The 20,498-nt window shown below is 36.0% G+C and overlaps 1 protein-coding gene across 3 annotated transcripts in view; it reads left to right on the top strand.

Moving 5' to 3' along the window:
* CDKAL1 (CDK5 regulatory subunit associated protein 1 like 1) overlaps window positions 1–20,498 on the top strand; it is a 634,266-nt gene that overhangs the window by 270,039 nt on the left and 343,729 nt on the right. For all 3 annotated transcript variants that reach the window (XM_070360762.1, XM_070360760.1, XM_070360761.1), the window contains one exon: window positions 15,306–15,409. In XM_070360762.1, the coding sequence (XP_070216863.1) occupies window positions 15,306–15,409 (104 nt within the window). The remainder of the gene's footprint in view (window positions 1–15,305; window positions 15,410–20,498) is intronic.

Here is a 20,498-nt window from a genome sequence, read left to right on the forward strand (position 1 = left end):
ATATACATATATATATATGATATATATGTATATATATGATTTACACACACTTTGTAAGTCAAGTGCCTTATTACTCTGTTAGCAGATAAATAGTTGCCATCAGAGTCCCTGTTTCTTTTTCAGCTTGGACATATATAAGTTAATTCACATCTGCTGCGCATAGTCACTTCGGCCAATCAGTTGTTTTTGCTTCACTAGTCAATATGACTTGATGACTACAGCTGTCTCCACTGAGAGAGTTAATAAGCTTAACTTAGTTGTTTGTACTGCTGTCATTGTTTTATAAAATTAAAAATAACAATGTAGATGGAATAAAAGAAAAATTTGGAAAAGTATGTGCTTTATGATTGTCAGGATTTCCTCATCTTTCACCATATGTTTTGGTAAACACATTCAGAAAACAGTTGTTGCTGTTATGGGTGTGGAAGTATATCCCCCAGGGAGTAAGCCACTAGCTACAAATAGAACACATTTGGAAATCCAGCTGGTGATTTTTATTGTTGCTTATTAATTATATTCTATGTTTGTATCAGTTGGCATTTTACTTGATTTAGGCTAATATTCAGTAAAAATCTTTTTTTTTTTTCTGCTTTTTTCATTTATCCATCTTCAATTCTAAAGGTTGTCATTGACCAAAGAAGGCTTGCACATGGCCAAAAAGCACATGAAAAGATGCTCAGCATCACTAATTATCAGAGAAATGTGAGTCAAAACTATAATGTGATATCACCTAACACCGATCAGAATGGCCATCATCAAAAAGTCTACAGGCAGAGCTGGAGAGGGTGTGGAGAAAAGGGAACCCTCCTATACTGTTGTTGGGAATGTAAATTGTTACCTCTACTATGGAGAAAAGTATCTATGTTCCTCAAAAAACTAAAAATAGAACTACCAATTCTTTCCAATATAGCTCTCGAAGTGGAACTGCTGGATCATATGGTAATGTACTTCTACTTTTCTGAGGAAGCACCATGCTGTTTTCCACAGTGGCTGTACCATTTTACACTTCCACCAGTGCCCAAGGATCCAGGTTTCTCCACAAATACTTCAACACTTGTTTTTGGTTTTGTTTTGTTATTTTGGTAATAGCCATCCTAATTAGTGTGAATTAGTATTTCATTGGAGTTTTGACTTTTATTTCTTTAGTGGTTTGAGTATCTTGTCATGTCCTTCTTTTGGTCATTTGTAGGGCTTCCTTGGTAGCTCAGCTGGTAAAGAATCCGCCTCCAATGCGGAAGACCCTGGTTTGATTCCTGGATCGGGGAGTTCCCCTGGAGAAGGGATAGGCTACCCACTGTGGTGTTCTTGGGCTTCCCTGGTGGCTCAGGCAGTAAAGAATCCACCTGCAATGCAGGAAAGCTGGGTTTCAATCCCTCAGTTGGGAAGATCCCCTGGGGCAGAGCATGGTGGTCCACTTCAGTATTCTTGCCTGGAGAATCCCCTTGGCAGGGGATACTTTTTACAGTCCATGGGGTTGCAAAGAGTTGAACACAGCTCAGTGACTAAGCACAGACATTAGTCATTCATATATCTTCTTGGAGAAATGTCTGTTCAAGTCCTTTGCACATTTTTGAATTGGGTGGTTGTTTTTGTTCTTACTGAGATTCTGAAGTTCTCTGTATATTCTGGACATTATCTTTTATCAGGTATTTAGTTGGCAGATATTATCTCCAATTCTGTGGGTTGCTCTTTTACTCTGTTGACAATGTCTTTTGATGCAAAAAATTAAGAACTTTTCCTGAAGTCCTTTGTCTGTTTTCTTACATTGTCTGTGACTTTGATGTCGGATCCAAGAAATTATTGCCAAATCCAATGTTGTGAAGCTTTTGTCCTTTGTTTTTTTCCAAGAAGTTTATTGTTTTAGGTCTTGCATATAGGTCCTTGATCCATTTGAGTTAAGTTTTGTATATCATTTCAGGTAAGGGTCCAACTTCACTTTTGTGTATGGATATCTAGTTTTCCCAGCATCATTTGTTGAAAAAGTGATCTTTACTCTTTTGTGAAAATCCTTTGACCGAATACATGAGGGTTTATTTTGGGGCTCTCTATTTTATTCCACTAGTTGACATGTCTGTGTTTATGTCAGTACCACACTGTTTTAATGTAGCTTTATAGAAAGTTTTGAAATCAGGAACTGTGAATCCTCTAGTCTTTCTGTTTTGTTCAAGATTGTTTTGGCTGTTTGGGCTACCTTGATATTTTATATAAATTTTGGGATAGGCTTTTCTATTCCTACAAAAAATGTCATTGGAGTCTTTTTTTTTTTAATGGATTGCATTGAATCTTTAGATCACTATGGATAATATTGACATTTTAATGATACTAGGTTTTCTAATCTAACATGAGGTCTATTCACATTTATTTATGTTTTATTTATCATCTATGGGTAACATTGACAGTTTAATGATACTAAGTTTTCTAATCTAAATTGATGTGTATTTGTATTTTTCTGTCTTCAATTTCTTACAGCAGTGTTGTAGTTTTCAATGCAAAAGACTTTACAGCACTTTGGTTCAGTTAATTTGTAGGTATTTTATTCTTTTTGATGTTATTGTAAATGGAATCATATGCAGAGATGATTTTACTTCTTTTTCCTAATTTCGATGTCCCTTCTTTCTTTTAGTTGCCTAATTGATCAGGCTAAAACTTTAAGTATTATGTTGATTTGAAGTGGTGAAAGTAGGCATCCATGACTTGTTGCTCGTCTTAGAGGAAAAACTTTCGGTTTAATCACTGCATATGATGTTCTTTGTGAGTTTTTCATACATGGTTTTTTTTTTTTTATGTTGAGCAAGTTTCTGTTTCTAATGTGTTGATTGTTTTTATAGTGAAAAGATGTTGAATTCTGTCAAATGCTTTCTCTTCATCAACTGACATCATGTTTTTTTTTCCTCTTTCATTCTGTTGATATAGCATATTATGTTGATCAATTCACATTGCGGAAACTTCCTTGCATTTCAGCAGTAAATCCCAGTTGGCCGTACTATATAATTCTTGTAATGTGCTGCTGAATTCTGTTTGCTATCAGCTTGTTTATTGAGGATGTTCACAAGGGATTTCCTTCTCCTTTTCTGTGATTTCCTTCTCTTTCAGTGGTTTTGTATGATTTGAGTGTTAGGGTAATTTTGCTCTCAGAGAATGAGTTGGAAAATATTCCCTTTTCTTCATTTTTCAAAAAAGCTAGAGAGGAATTGTTATTAGTTCTTCTCTAAATGTTTGATAGAATTCACCAGCGAAGTAATCAGCTTCAAAGCTTTTATGTGTTGAGAGATTTTTGATTACTGATCCAAGCTCTGGACTAGTTACAGGTATATTCACATTTTCTATTTCTTCCTGATTTAGTCTGGATATGTATGTGCTTAGTCACTTAGTCATGTCTGACTTTTTGCACCCTGCAGACTGTAACCTGCCAGGCTTCTCTATCCGTGGGATTCTCTAGGCAAGAATCCTGGAGTGGTTTGCCATATCCTCCGCCAGGGGATCTTCCCAACCCAGGGATCGATCCCAAGTTTCCTGCATTGCAGGCAGATCTTCACTGTCTGAGCCACCAGGGAAGCCTATTTAGTCTGAATAGTTTTTTTATTTTCAGATATCTGTTCATAGCAACTGGGTAATTCAATTTGTTGGTGTACAATTGTTCATGTCACTCTTATAATCCTTTTAATATCTGTAGAGTTAGTAATAATGGCCCACTTTCATTTCTGATTATACTAATTAGTCTCTTTTTTTTTTCTTTAGCTAAAGGTTTGTCATTTTTATTAATCTTTTTGAGGAATCAACTTTTGGTTTTATTGATTTTCTCTTTTGTTTTTCTATTCTCTATCTTTTCTCAAATCTTTATTTCCTTCCTTCTGCTAGTCTTGACTTTATTCTTCTTTTTCTGTTTACTTACATTGTAAAGTTGAGTATCAATATGAGTGGTTTTTTTTTAAGTGTTTTTAGCTAGCTATGAAATTCCCCATAACACTCCTTTATCTGCACCCCATAACTTTTGGTGTGCAGTGGTTGTTCTTGTTCATATCTAATTGTTTTCTAATTTCTCTTTTGTGGTTTCTTTTTTGATTCATAGGTTGTTTACAAATGTGTTGTTTGATTTCCACAATATTGTGAATTTTCCTCTCCTTTTTTGTTACTTACTTCTGACTTCATTCTCTTGTGGTCTGAGAAGAAACTCTGTGTGATACCTATCTTTTAAAATATTTGGAGTCTTAAATTTCAGTCTAACATCCGGTCTGTCCTGGAGAATGTCCCATGTTTATTCTGTTGTTGTTGGGCAGTTTGCGTTCAGATCTTCCCCTGTAAGTTGCTAGCCTTCAGCAGACTCCAGAATTCCAAAATAGTTACATCAGGCAGATTCTGCCAGTGCAGTTGTTGTCTAGGTGGGGAGACAGATTCCTAGAGCTTCCCACTCTGCCGTCTCATCTTAATCCTCTCCAACAATCATGTATTCTTACCTGATTTATTGTATCTCATGAGAAGTAGAGTACAATCCATGATACAGGAATTTCCGATAAGATTGATTGCATCTTCCACTTGGCCATCTATGCAAATTTGGACAAATTTTTTAATCTTTTTCAACCTCAGTTTCCTGTATGAAAGTTAGGAATAATGATACTTATACCAAGATTGTTGCAAAGATAAATGAAACAATTAGTATAAAATTATTGTATGGCTGAGTGCCTGGCAAGCATTCCACAACCATCTTTTACTCTTACTAGCACTTCCCCACCCCAGAAGATTTTAAAGCTTGTGTTGACTTTTATGGAGATAGATTGACGATGATGATAAAGATACCTTTCAGGTAAAAGAAATGAGAAATAAGGGTACAGAGTTTAAATACATTGACACAACTCCTTGAAGCAAAAGATGTAGCACAGCAGCTAATGGGAGTAGGATAAGGAAAACATGTAGTTGCAGTTGTTTTTTAATTTAGTACAAATAGAAGAAAGGTTAGCAGTTGTGCTCCCAGACCCTTCTATCCCAAGCCCTGTAATTGCAAAGGGTACTGCTGCTGCTGCTGCTAAGTCGCTTCAGTCCTGTCCAACTCTGTGCGACCCCATAGACGGCAGCCGACGAGGCTCCCATCCCTGGGATTCTCCAGGCTAGAACACTGGAGTGGGTTGCCATTTCCTTCTCCAATGCATGAAAGTGAAAAGTGAACGTGAAAAGTGAAAGTGAAGTCGCTCAGTCATGCCCAACTCTTAGCAACCCCATGGAATGCAGCTTACCAGGCTCCTCCATCCATGGGATTTTCCAGGCAAGAGTACTGGAGTGGGTCGCCAGTGCCTTCTCCAGCAAAGGGTACAATTACAGTTAAAGACAGAAGCAGCAGTACAATGAAATTTTGGAGTCGGACTGGATATGGAGGCAGGAACTCAAGTGGAGAGATTTGTTCCATGGGAGGAGCCCTGGCCATCAGTTCAGTTCATTCGCTTTGTCATGTCCAAATCTTTGTGAGCCCATGGACTGCAGGCCTTCTTTCATCCAGACCTCCCTGTCCATCACCAACTCCCAGACCTACTCAAACTTCATGCCCATTGTGTCAGTGATGCCATCCAACCATCTCATCCTCTGTCGTCCCCTTCTCCTCCCTCCTTCACTCTTTTCCCAGCATCAGGGTCTTTTCCAATGAGTTGGTTCTTTGCATCAGGTGGCCAAAGTATTGGAGTTTCAGCTTTCAGCATCAGTCCTTCCAATGAATATTCAGGACTGATTTCCTTTGGGATTGAAGGGTTTGATCTCCTTGCAGTTCAAGGGACTCTCAAGAACCTTCTCTAACACCACAGTTCAAAAGCATCAATTCTTCGGCACTCACCTTCCTTTATAGTCCAACTCTCACATCCATACCTGACTGCTGGAAAAACCATATCTTTGACTAGATAGACCTTTGTTGGTAAAGTAATGTCTCTGCTTTTTAATATGCTGTATAGGTTGGTCATAGCTTTTCCAAGGAGCAAGTATCTTTTAATTTCATGGCTACAGTCACCATCTGCAGTGATTTTGGAGGCCCCAAAAATTAAGTCTATCTCTGTTTCCATTTTTTCCCCATCTATTTTCCATGAAATGATGGTAGTTTTCTGAATGTTGAGCTTTAAGCCAGCTTTTTCACTCTTCCTCTTTCACTTTGATCAAGAGGCTCTTTAGTTCTTCTTCACCTTCTGTCATAAGGGTGGTGTCATCTGTGTATCTGAAGTTATTGATATTTCTCCTGGCAATCTTGATTCCAGCTTATGCTTCATCCAGCCCAGCATTTCGCATGATGTACTCTGCATGTAAGTTAAATAAGCAGGGTGACAATATATAGCCTTGATGTACTCCTTCCCGATCTGGAACCAGTCTGTTGTTCCATGTCCATAGGAAGCTTAAAGAATTTAGGATCAGATCAGATCAGTCGCTCAGTTGTGTCTGAATTTAGGATATATTCTAGTTTTTCAGGTATGTTATTTTTCCTTTGCTTGTTCAGGATTTTGTTCTTGGCAAACAGGAATTATCATTTGAAGCTCCAATCAGATTTTGCTGCTAAAGAGTATCTTTGGATTTGTTTAAAAGATCAAAAAGTTTGTAATTTTCCTGAAAGTACTCTTGAATACTTTAAAAACCATGATGAGGGTTCACAATAGACTATATTTAACTATCAAGTCTGGCACAGCCTGCAGTGTGTGAATCTTTTTGTTTCTTGAGTTTTTGTTTTTTCTTTGCTTCATGAGGGTTCCATATGGAAAGGCACAATGTGATTTTTCCAAGGTTTTGGTTTACAAAGGACTTATTTTGTAAAATTTGAAGCTTTGAGAAAGATGATGCTCTGTCAACTGATTAAAAATAAATAAGAATTAGAGTATGTGAATGACACAGAATGTTTGAAGTGTTAATGTTATTGTTAAAAATAATCATTTTTCCATATTTAAAATCATCTTTGTCCTGAAGCAGAAACAGAATCCTAAGTCACATAATTTTTTCTCCCCTTAAAAACAGAGATATCAGTATAGGTGGATTTTTAAAAATATAACTCTGATTTTTAAGTCATTCTAAAGCTTGTGATATCAGAAGATGCTCTTTAAAAGAAAAAGCCTAATGTATTAAAACTTTTAATTTTCATTCACTGTATGTGGTTTAGGTATCAAATTAGCATGTTATGCATTTGAACCCTTTGAAATATTTTTTTGATAATTTAAAAATTTTAATTGTGGAAATTCATTATTTTATTTGTTTCATTTCTATAATGTAAAACTATTACACCACAGATGTTTTTCAAGACTTGAGTTATACTGCTGAATTAAATGCCTGGTCTGCCTCAGCTTTTGAGGTTTTCAGTTATTTCTTGGTGTGTGGCCATCTAACAACCTGTACAAAGATGGGTAGGTGGAGTGTGCTAGCTTTACCCTTCTGTGATAACAGGGTATGTCTGTTCAGGATTTTGCTTCTTCCTTACAGTTCAACAGCCATCTCTTTCTGGTTTTGGCTTTCAACAGTCAACCCTCAAAGATCTTTTGTTTTCTCACAGTTAAAGAAACAGGCTCAGTGTTCTTACTCTTAAACAATTACTTAATTGTTTACAGATAACTGAAACTACGAAAGGTTTCTGTGATGAATCTATTTTGTTGGAGGCTTGTCGTGTGGAAATGATCGGTCATCATAATTCCTGGTGATTGAGAAGATTGTTTTTAAACCAAAGAGCATCAAATAGCTCACTGTTTTCTGATTTTGCATTGGCTATTTTTCCTGTGTGTTGTAACAAACCTCTCTCCTTTTTAAATGTAAGACATAGCAGACTTAGTGCTTGATTAGTGCTGTTTTAACATGCTTAAGAAATACTCTCCATAGAAATTTTCACTTTATTTAAATAATAATAGGTATTATCGTGGTAACTGCAGATAGGGATGAACCTATCATACAATGGAGAGTGTAGAACTTCAAAAATACATCACATCAACAACTCTGATTAACTCTGGAGGGAGCAGTTTAGTAAAGAATATTTTGAATTCTTAATGTAACATTTATACTTACTGCCTTGTTTTGATTATTATAAATGTTTCTGAGTATCAGTCACCTTGTTTTATTTAAACATTTTAGTCCATTTTTCTAATTGGTTTTCCATGGGGAGTACATTCCCACCTTTATTAAGTGAGCCAGTAGGAAAACATGATGTGGTTTCCATAGTTGATTGAAGTCAACGTATCAGCAACGCATCAGTTCCAGAAGGTCAGGTATTCCTGGAACATGATGGTGCATAATGCTTTCCTTACAGAATTGTTGAGGATGGTCACAGTGAACAACCACTGACCAGTACTTACTGATCACTTAACTAGGTGCCAGCAGTACTCTAAGTGTTTTATGTGTGTTAATTCGTTTATATAATAAATACTTAAAATGCATTTTTCCCTTCTGTTTTCCTTTCCCTCCCCTAGGCTAGTACCCCTTAAGAAAGTTACTTCTAAGAAATAGCCCAAGTTAGAAATAGTATCAGCTTTTATCGAGATTGTCTACTTAATTTACGGAGCTCTGCATTGGGGGTAGGAGAAATAAGAGAATGGGTCTGGAGAAATAGATCAGGGGAAGTAGTATCAGGGGGTAGAGAGAGCATTTTTCCTGGTTCAACTTGAGTGAATGGCAGAGGGATCCTGGATAAATAAATGTGGGGTGTGCAGCATCGAGCCCATCATGGAGCCACTGAGGAGAGGGGCAGAGAGACCTTAGCTGTAGAATTTCAAAACCACAGCAAAACCAAGAAAGTGACACATTCTGCTAAAGTGACACATTCTGCTAAAGTGACACATTCTGCTACAGAGCAGCTGTAGGGTGCAAATAGAACTCTTGTAAACAACAAGGGTGAAATAACAAGTTTGCGCCAGTGGACGGACAGGAAGACTAGCCTGAGATTTCCAAAGAATGAACGAGAAACAGGTTTCAGACAATTCCACACACAAGAGGACTTCCCTAGTGGCTCAGATGGTAAAGAGTCTGCTACAATGTGGGAGACCTGGGTTTGATCCCTGGGTTGGGACGATCCACTGGAGAAGGAAATGGCAACCCACTTCAGTCCTCTTGCTTTGAAAATCCCATGGACGGAGGAGCCTGGCAGGCTACAGTCCACAGGGTCGCAAAGAGTCAGACACGACTGAGTGACTTCACTTTCATTTTTCCATACACAAGATGAAGAGTACTAGCTGTGTCTTTGAATATCTGTGCTGCATCACTGTACATCTCATGTCAGATGATTGCTTGTCTTATTATATCTTATCTGCATTTGTCTGTAGCTAGGTATTTGATGGACTTCCCAGGTGGCACTAATGGTAGAACCCACCCACCAAGGTGGGAGATGTAACAGATGCGGGTTTGATTCCTGCGTCAGGAAGATCCCCTGGAGGAGGTCATGGCAATCCATTCCTGTATTCTTGGCTGGAGAATCCCATGAACAGAGGTGCCTGGGGGGCTGCAGTCCATAGGGTTGCGAAGAGTTGGATATGACTAAAGAAACTTAGCATGCACACAGAGGATATTTGATATGCATTTGTTCTGGGGAGGCAGCTTGGTATGGCAGTAGGAGGGAATTTGAAATTTGATGGACTTGTGTTTTGAATTTTAGTTGTTAGATGTCTTGAACAAGCCACTTACCTGATTCCGCTCCCCCCAACACTGCTGCCACAGTTTCACTGAGATATAATTGACATATAACATTTTATGAGCTTAAGATAGAAAGCATAAATATTTGATACATGTATATATTGTGAGATGTTTGCCACATTAAGTTAATATTCCTCCTTTTATATAATTACAGATTTTTCTTGTAATGAGAACTTCTCAATTCTCTTTTCTTACTGCTGTTCAGATATACAATAGAGTATTGGTAACTATAGTCATCATGCTGTACATTACACCCCCAGAATTTATTTTATAACTAGAATTTTATACCTTTAGGCCGCCTTCACTCTTTTCCCCCACCTCTCACAAATCCCACCCTCTGGCCACCAACAGTCTTTTGTTTCTATGAATTTGTTTTTTTGTTTTGCTTTTGTTTGTCTCGTTTTGAATTTCACAAAAATTAGATCATACAGTATTTTTCATTTTCTGACTGACTTATTTCACTTCACATAATGCCCTCAAGAGCCATTCACATTGGTGTAAATGGCAGTTTTTCCATGTTTTTTAATGACTGAGTAGTATCCCTTATACAAATGTATCATATTTTCTTCATGCTTGTCTTTGTTGAAGAAACAGGTTGTTTTCCATGTTTGGCTCTCGTAGGTGATTCTGCCGTGAAAATGAGGTTGTCCGTACCTCTTTGAGACAGTGATTTCATCTCCTTTGGAGATACACCCAGAAATGGAATTGCTGGATCATATGATAATTCTATTTTTAGTTTTCTGAGGAACCTCTGTAATGTTTTTCATGCTAGCAATACCAATTTATATTCCTGCCAGTAGTGCACAAGTTACTTTTTGTCAGGTGCTGTCAACTCTTGTTTTTTTGATAAGAGCCATTCTGACAAGGGTGAGGTGATATCTCATTGTGGTTTTCATTTACATTTCCTTGATGATTAGTAATCTTGAGTATCTTTTCCTGCAACTGTTGACCACTTGAGTATTGTATTTAGAGAAACGTCTAGTCACAGTGTTTGGCCATCTTAATATTCGATTATCATTTATTGAACTGTATGAGGACTTTTATATCTAGAATATTAACCCCAAATCAGATATTATGAATCTCTTATTATGGAAAAGGTCAGTTTTCATTCCAATCCCAAAGAAAGGCAATGCCAAAGAATGCTCAAACTACCGTACATTTGCACTCATCTCACGTGCTAGTAAAGTAATGCTCAAAATTCTCCAAGCTAGGCTTCAAAAATACGTGAATAGTGAATTTCCAGATGTTCAAGCTCATTTTAGAAAAGGCAGAGGAACCAGAGATCAAATTGTCAACATCTGCTGGATCACCAAAAAAAGCAAGAAAGTTCCAGAAAAACATCTATTTCTGCTTTATTGGCTATGCCAAAGCCTTTGACTTTGACTTATCACAACATACTGTGGAAAATTCCGAAAGAGAGGGGAATACCAGACCACCTGACCTGCCTCTTGAGAAACCCATATGCAGGTCAGGAAGCAACAGTTAGAACTTGACATGGAACAACAGACTGGTTCCAAATAGGAAAAGGAGTACATCAAGGCTGTATGTTATCACCCTGCTTATTTAACTTATATGCAGAGTACCTTATGAGAAACTCTGGGCTGGAAGAAGCACAAGCTGTAATCAAGATTGCCAGAAGAAATATCAATAACCTCAGATACGCAGATGACACCACCCTTATGGTAGGAAGTGGAGAAGAACTAAAGAGCCTGTTGATGAAAGGGAAAGAGGAGAGTGAAAAGTTGGCTAAAAGCTCAACATTCAGAAAAGTTAAGATCGTGGCATCCGGTTCCATCACTTCATGGCAAACAGATGGGGAAACAGTGTCCGACTATTTTTTGGGCTCCAAAATCACTGCAGATGGTGATTGCAGCCATGAAATTTAAAGATGCTTGCTCCTTGAAAGAAAAGTTATGACCAGCCTAGACAGCATATTAAAATGCAGAGACATTACTTTGCCAACAAAGGTCCATCCAGTCAAAGCTCTGGTTTTTCCAGTAATCACGTATGGATGTGAGAGTTGGACTATAAAGAAAGCTAAGCACAGAAGAATTGATGCTTTGAACTGTGGTGTTGGAGAAGACTCTTGAGAGTCCCTTGGACTGGAAGGGGATCCAACGAGTCCATTCTAAAGGAGATCATTCCTGAGTGTTCTTTGGAAGGACTGATGCTGAAGCTGAGACTCCAGTACTTTGGCCACCTGATGCAAAGAGCTGGCCCATTGGAAAAGATCCTGATGTTGGGAAAGATTGAGGTCAGGAGGAGAAGGGGATGACAGAGGATGAGATGGTTGAATGGCATCAGTGACTCACAGGACATGAGTTTGGGTGAACTCCTGGAGTTGGTGATGGACAGGAAGGCCTGGCGTGCTGTAGTCCATGGGGTCGCAAAGAATCTGACACGACTGAGTGACTAAATGGAAGGGAAACATGGAATAATCATATATTATGAATCAAAAATTCAATCATATATTTTGAATCAGATATGTGGCTTGCAGATATTTCCCCCGTTCTGTTGTTTGCCTTTTCATTTCATTGATTGTTTTCCTTTGCTGTGCAGAAGCTTTTTCGTTTGATGTAATCCAGCTTGTTTATTTTTGCTTCTGTTATTTGTGCTTTGGGTGTCATCCAAAATTAAATCATTGCTAAGAACAATGTCAAGGAACTTTTTCCCTGTGTTTTCTTCTAGGGGTTTCTGGTTTTACATTTAATTGTAATTGTAATTTACATGGTTTATGGTTTTACATCTAAGTCTTTAATTCATTTTCTATTAATTCTTCTCAGTGATAAAAGTAAGTGCTTTTGCAAGTGAATATTCAATTTTCCCAGCACCATTTGTTGAATAGACTGTCTTTTCTGTATTGAGTATTCTTGGCTCTTTTGTCAAATGTTAGTTGACTGTATATTCATGAGTTTATTCCTGGACTCTCAGTTCTTTTACATTAGCCTATATGCCTGTTTTTTCACTGCTGCTGCTGCTAAGTCACTTTAGTCGTGTCCGACTCTGTGCGACCCGATAGACAGCAGCCCACCAGGCTTCCCCATCTCTGGGATTCTCCAGGCAAGAACACTGGAATGGGTTGCCATTTCCTTCTCCAATGCATGAGTGAAAAGTGAAAGTGAAGTTGCTTAGTCGTGTCCAACTCTGTGCGAACCCATGGACTGCTGCCTACCAGGCTCCTCCGTCCATGGGATTTTCCAGGCAAGAGTACTGGAGTGGGGTGTAATATCGTTTGAAATCAGGAATTGAGCTGCCTTTGGCTTTGCTCTTTTAAAAAAATTTTGTTTCATCAATGTGTTAAACTTTTCATTCTGCAGATCTTTAACCTTCTTGGTTAAATGTATTCCTCGGCATTTCATTGTTTTCAATGCTGTTGTAAATGGGATCATGATTTAGTCCTGGTGGGCTGTTTGTTTCTAGGAGGTTTTATTTACCCTAGGTTGTCTAGTTGGTGTGTAGTTGTTACCACAGTAGTATCTTACGCCCCTTTGTATTTCTGTGGAATAAACTGTGTTATCTAACTTTTTCGAAGCATCTATAAGATGGAGACACTAACACCCAATTTGAGAAGAGTTAAATGGGACAATGTATGTACAACGTCAAGAAAAATGCCTGGTGTTCAGTCAGGGCTAAGCAAAAGGAAGTTAGTCTTCCACAGTGTGAAAGTGAAAGTCGCTCAGTCGTGTCCGACTCTTTGCGATCCCATGGACTATACAGTCCATGGAATTCTCCAGGCCAGAATACTGGAGTGGGTAGCCTTCGGCATTGAAGGCGGATTCTTTACCAGCTGAGCCACAAGTGAAGCCCTAGTCTATGGGACAATATTTCCAATGGAAATAACTAGATTAATATTTACTTTTTTAACATCAAAAAGCTAATGGAGAGGAATTGCTGAACCAATGAAAGGTTAGAAACTTTAAAATGTAAGCCAGCACTTAGGGTCACTTTGGCCTAATAGGAATTTGCTGCTCTGAAAGGGGAAACTACTCTTAACTGAACATTTGCTAGTCTCATATAGGTATAAGTCATCAAAAATTAGAATTGATCTTTGAAAAGCACCCACTATTTTGAGCTAAATGCCTGAAGGCTGGCACCTTAAAGGTAAGGGTAGATCAATAGTAAAAAAAACTACAACTGGCTTCAGAATAAATGAGAAAACTTTAAGTCTTTAACCAGTGTTAAAGTGACCCAAGATTGCTATCATTTCCAGGCAGATCCAAAGAAAACTTATTTGGAGGAAAATAATATACTAATTACTAAGCCTTAAATTATTTCTGTCAATAACTTTTAAAATATAGTGTTTAATACACAATCAACTGTAACCAAACACAAAAAGAGAATGGACACCATGAGTGAGAACCAGAAAAAAATGAGAAAAAAACAAAAAGACTCACAAATTGATTATGAACGTTGGAAGTAGCACAAAATGTTTGAAAAGAAAAATAAATGAGCTAACACTTTAGTAAACAAGTTGGAAATTGTGAAATGCAAAGTTCAAAAATTGAGGAAAATGTAGTTTCAGAACTGGAAAATAAAAAAATAAATAAATAAATAAAAGTTACTTTTTTTCCTTATTAGGGAACAGATGAAAGTTCAAAAGAGAAGACATGTAACAGTTAGGGGACCAGAACCTCTATTCATATGAGAGACCACAATTTGTGTGTGTGTAAATGGCTTAGGAAGAAAGTGATGTTAGTTTTTTAAGAGAATGTAGTCTGTTAAAAAGTTAAAAATCCTTGCCAAAACAAATGTGTTGTTTTACTCAAGAGTTCCATGCAAAAATGATTATAAATTAAGCATTACATTGTTGCCTCATGATTTATATGATTTATATATATTTTAAAATTATATATTAACAGAATGACACATTGGCTACTTGTAATTTTTAGAAGTTTAATTTTTCTCAGTTTGAAATTTTCAAACATTCACTTAGTGATGGTCTTTAAAAACCTTGCTATTTATTATAGCAGTTGAATCTTTGAAGAGATGTTATTCTTTGTTACGTTCAGTGTTGCTGAGACTTATCTTTTTGGCAAAAGTATATTTTATTATGTGTAATGTTTTTTTTTAATTTTATAATAAAATATTTAAACTTTTTAAATTATAAGAGTAGAACCAACATTTTCATTATTAAAAGACAATTCTTTATTATCTCTTAGGTTTTTTGGGAGATAATTCTATTTTTAATTTTTGAAACTAATATTGTCGTTTGGTTTCTTTGTTGAATATAATCCCAAAGAGCATTCATTGGACCTGTTTTAATATTTCTTTCTGATTTCCAAGAGTTAAAGATATTATCTGAAGATTATTAAGAATGTATTTTCTTATGAGAATTTTATGTTGCCGATTTATTCTTATATCATTAGTTAAAAGTTAAAACTTTTTCATTTATGAATAATGCAGTTTATATAAGTGATATATAAATTTTAGTTTTATAATAGACAAATAAATTCCATTGGTTTAAAAATTATGAACGTTTTTTCTTTTAGATTAGCCATTTTAAGCACTTATAAACTTTGTTCTGTATTAATGTGTGCATTTGAAATTAGTATTATGTGGTTTGTACAACCATACTTGAATAGTTGAAACTTAAAAGAATTACAAATTGCAGATTTCTGTGCCTAGTGGAAATAAATATGAAGCTTTAAAAGTTTTAACTGTATTTATCACTATCATTTGAACAGGTGTCTCAATGCTTGTACCTACTGCAAAACTAAACACGCCAGAGGAAATTTGGCCAGTTACCCAATTGATGAATTAGTAGATAGAGCCAAACAATCTTTTCAAGGTAAGAGTTTCTAGAATTCTGTGTGATTTCAGTCTCTTTAATAAATTTTAATAGTCTTCTAAGTAAAACTTCACTTTAGGTGTATGCCTATTTAGTTTTCTGAAGAGTTTACAAATGTTTCAGCTTATCTAATAGAAGATGTTATCAGATTCAGGTTATGATATTTGCATAACTTTTATTTCACCGCTCTTCTGTTTTCTTATGACTCTAAGGTAACTGACATACTTTGAAATTTATCACCTGTCTTTATATTTCATGGGAAAGACAAAAAAATAAAAATGAAAGCCATGACCTTCTGGTGTGTGTTAATTAGACTTTTGTAGACTGAGTGAAATATTTTTTAAAGATTTCTGCCTCTTTGTTAATGTTTGGGCCATTTAGAAAACGGAACTAATAAAGATTATCAAGAATCTTGGAAAGAGAAGGTAAATTTTACTTTGAGCAAGTAGAGATAACCCCCACTCGTCCATAGGACTGTTGGAGCTGTGAAGATTGGTAATGGTATAGAGTCCTAAAGAGAGTAATTCTTTGTGTGGGTGGCCAGCTACTTCGGATTCATCACTTGCTGGAAAATGTGATTGCCTCAATGTCTCTCAGCATATAGTAAGACATTTGTAACATGAATCACAATTGTGTTGACACATGACCATAAATTTCCTCTTTTGTCTTTGTTTATTGTATGTGTATGTAACATTGGTGTGTTTTTATAACCAACATGAGATAATCTATTGTCTCATAGTCTTGTGGGTTAATACTTATTGGCGATGTGCTTTTGCTTTTAGCAAGTAACTTAGAGTGCTACTTCCAGTACTTAACACCCTGAATCTCAGAAAGTATGTTTTACAAACTCACGTATTTAGTGAGAGGCTTTTATCAACATGAATTTGAACTGCTCTTTAAAACAAAGAGAAAAATACTCTTGATTAATTCAACACTTCTGGACATTTTTTTTTTCTAACTTTATATTCTTAGCAGAGTCCCCTCTTCTGTTCACATTCAACTTGTACTGAAAGGAATAAATAGAAACTCAGTGACTCTTGTCGTTCTGTTTCAGAACCAGGTGAATTGGCTAATCAGAGAAGTCTGAGTGGTTGTCTTTTCTGCAATATGGTTACTTTAAGGATACTTTAGAAAGGGAATGAATTTGTACAGAAGCCTACTTTGTTTGAAAAATGATCCTTTGCTGGCATTCTTACTTGGTGTTTGTTTTCCCCTATATCTATTGGATAACAGAGATATTAGGACTGTGATCATAGATATATGATCTATCCACTAACTCTGATTTAGAAGGCATACAAATTACAAGTGGGTTTGCTGATTAAAATGAGTGACTTAGAGAATATATCAGAGGTTAACAGTGACTTAGTGGCTATTTCTAGAGAAAGTATTAAAAGAGATTTATTTAATATTACTTTCATCATCATCAATAGATACATATATGCTTGGTTAGTCCCCCCACCATGAAATGTGTGCAGTGCAATGTTTTTCTATTGTCTTGTTGATTGAAGGCTAATTTTTGGACTGATGGGCTCATTGGGTTGATACGTGGAACTATTACTAAAATACCGAGGTCTTAACTTTCTAGGTAAGCCAGTGTGTTTAGGGAATTTTAAGTTGTGAGTATCTGATGCTCTTTGCCATAAGAGAGTTTGAGTTCACAACAGTGCTCTGCTGGGTTCCAGCCACATGATCTGACAAAGGTACTTGATGTATACAAATCATGGTTTTCTCATTAGTATGACATGTAGTGTTGCTTATTGTTTGAATTTGAGATAACTTACATGAAGTCATTGGTTGTGCCCTTATGATAAAGAAGGCATGTGACTTAAACTGGAGGAATTTAAAATAAATCAAAGAAGAGAAGTCTAATTTTTTTTGAGAAGTCCAGTTTTGAGTGAGAATATTGTAATATCTGTAACATTAATTATTAGAACCATGTGACATTTTCTTTTACTTTTAAAATATATTTTATGAAGAATGTCTTTACAGATAGGAACTATTGAGTATGACAGTCACCTTTTGTTTTCTCAGTTTGACAAATGCAAAATTATGTTAAGGATGGCCTTATAATTTCACAGTAGGAAATAGCAATCTATAAGCTCACATTTTAAAGACATTGAGTTAGCAGCATTGTCTTTTGTTCTGCAGCAAACCTTGGTATCATAATGGTTGTGTAGAGTTCCTATGAGTTTTATTTATTTTATTTTTTTAATTTTTTAAAATTTTATTTTATTTTTAAACTTTACAATATTGTATTAGTTTTGCCAAATATCAAAATGGATCCCCACAGGTATACCTGTGTTCCCCCTCCTGAACCTCCTCCTCCTCCCTCCCCCCCCATACCATCCCTCTGGGTCGCCCCAGTGCACCAGCCCCAAGCATCCAGTATCGTGCATCGAACCTGGACTGGCAACTCGTTTCATACATGATAAGTTTTTAAATTGCAAAGAATAATTTATAAAGTTAAATGTAATAGTAGAAATAGCCTGTTTTTCTTCTTTGGTGACTCTTGTGTATCTCATTCTTTAATCATTAAGAAATTAGGAATATTTAGAGGATCAGAGCCCCTTAAATTCTACATTATACCATTATTAAATTTTCCCATAATCAGTAATAAACATGGTTCTTTGAGAATTTTAAGAAGAAAAGTCTAAATATGCTGTTGCTAAATTTTAGTGTTTAAACCTGTTAGGTCAATGCAAGTTAAATTTCCCAACTGAAAATTGCATTCCTTTTCTTACTTTTTCTTAAATTTTTAAATGACTATGTGTCACAAACACAAAATGTTTTTTAATAAATCTCTATACCAATTGTAGGATAGGGAGTATATCCCTGGTTGCCTGTCATGTGATAGACTATACAATAAGGTAACAATTTCTTTCTGAATAGCATATTCATGGACATTTTATATTCATAAACATTTATTTCTTAGACATCTAATGAGTGAAGAGACTAGTGCTAGCCCATAGGCAAGGGAGCATTCAGAAGAGATTCTGAAATAATCATGAAATCATTCTGAATATAAAGTGGCTTCCTAAAGTACTAAAAATATACTGACTGTGCATTCAGCTGCCAAGAATGAGAAAAGGAGCCCATTAACTTTTGAATGGATATCATTAAACAAACTTTATATTTTTAATAGAAACTTTAGTTTACTTTTTATGAACAATATATATAGTTTACATTTTGTTGGTTTCCTAGCTTTTTTTTTTTTTTTACATTTTCATTGACTATTTTAACCTTCTCATGTGTTTGTCATTTTCGTGGCAGTTCTGCATATGAGTGTGATATTTACCAGGTTAATTTCTGGGTATCATCTCTTTGTTCTAACAGACCTCTGGGAAACCTCCCACCCTCACTTCACCTGTGCTGAGCTTTAGGTTTTAAAACTTCCTAGCCATGACATAGTCTTTGAGGACTGGGGTTTGACATAGTTGCATTTTAGATATCTAGAAAAACATGTCAAGCAATGACCAGGACTTTGTTGGGGCCAGAATGAATTTACAAGCTAGTGTTTTCTAGGATATTTGTATTGATTTTTCTCCAGCAGCTAATCAATCAGTTTCAGTTGTATAAGTGATGGAGCAAACCTTTTTAAGTGTGCTGGGTGAGTGGTGTGGAAACAGCACCTTTCTCTGCTGTCTCTGGAATCAAAATGTAGAGATGATGGATGGGCTGTTTTCATAGCTCTCGTGTGCTTTTCTAGATCTCATTTCTGTGTTGTTACTTTTTTTTTCTTCCTCATAAATCTGAACACCCCCCACCACCACAAGATAAGTGGCATAAACTGGTTATGGAAAGGTGAATAAATTAAGATGAAATATTCAGAGCAAGGAGAAAATTTCTTGATGCTTAGTGATTTAGAGATTTATGTTGGGATTTGATGAATTCAGTTTTATTTGAAGACTTGCAAAGACACTGTCTAGTGTGTATGAGATTAATTATGCAATGCAGCTGGAAAACATTACTTCCTGCCCTTTTGGATAAGAGAGGATATGAGCAATATTTGATTTTCTGGTATATAAACTTGAAATTGTTGAGTTGTATGGTTTACATGAAGTTGCATTTGACTTATAACCTTTAGTAATTAATACTGAATATTGATTTTCATCTAAGATGAAAAAGAGACCAATAATTGCATCCTATTATTTATATGGCCGTTGTTTAAATGTCTCTTTTATTCTTTTATCTTTTCATTTGTGCTGTGTTCAAACTGAGAAATCTATTTCTTCCATAGGATTAATAATGTTAATATATATATTTCTTATACATTGTCAACTTCCACCAAAGGATTTTAGGCAGCTTACATTAAAGGATTATATGTAATGGACCATAACAAAATAAAGGCTATCTGAAATACTGTATTGAGTTTCAAAAGAGGAAAGATAATTTTACCAACTTGTGAATCTTGGCTCTCCCAAAGAATAGGGAGTTAGGGTGATGTATATAATTTGATAATTAGTTTTTAATGACAAATCCACATGTCTGTAGACTGTAAATACTAAGAAGAGTTATTTGCTTACATCCTTTTCTAAGAGACATTGACAAATATAATAGAAATGCCTTTAGCCTGTAATGTATGGAGAAGGAAATGGCAACCCACTCTAGTATTCTTGCCTGGCGAATCCCTTGGACAGAAGAGTCTGTTGGGCTACAGTCCATGGGGTCACAAAGAGTCAGACATGACTGAGTGATTTAGCATGGTGATGTACAGAATTTCGAGATAGTCTCTCCATGGCCTTTTCTTCTGTTGACTGTTACAACCCCCCCGATATAACATTAAACTATAACTTTTAAAAGAAATTTTAATGGCAGAGCTAAATAAATTTATGTAATATGTATAACTTGATAGGAGAATCTGATACCTAAATAGCTGTTTGTCAGATATTTGGTTTAAATAAGCTGAGATTAATTACTTTGGTGTCAGAGAATGTTAGTAAAGGTTACCTACAGCAGACCAGAGTATAACTGACTTGGTTCTTGCCTCTTCAGACCTTTGAGTTTCTAAGTCAGTGGTGTTCTTAGCAATAAAGTTTTCTTAGCAATAAAGCAACTCTTTTTTCAAATGAAATTTGAAAAGTAAAAGCAG

The sequence above is a fragment of the Bos mutus genome, chromosome 23 (genome assembly GCF_027580195.1).
Source record: "Bos mutus isolate GX-2022 chromosome 23, NWIPB_WYAK_1.1, whole genome shotgun sequence".
NCBI lineage: Eukaryota > Metazoa > Chordata > Mammalia > Artiodactyla > Bovidae > Bos > Bos mutus.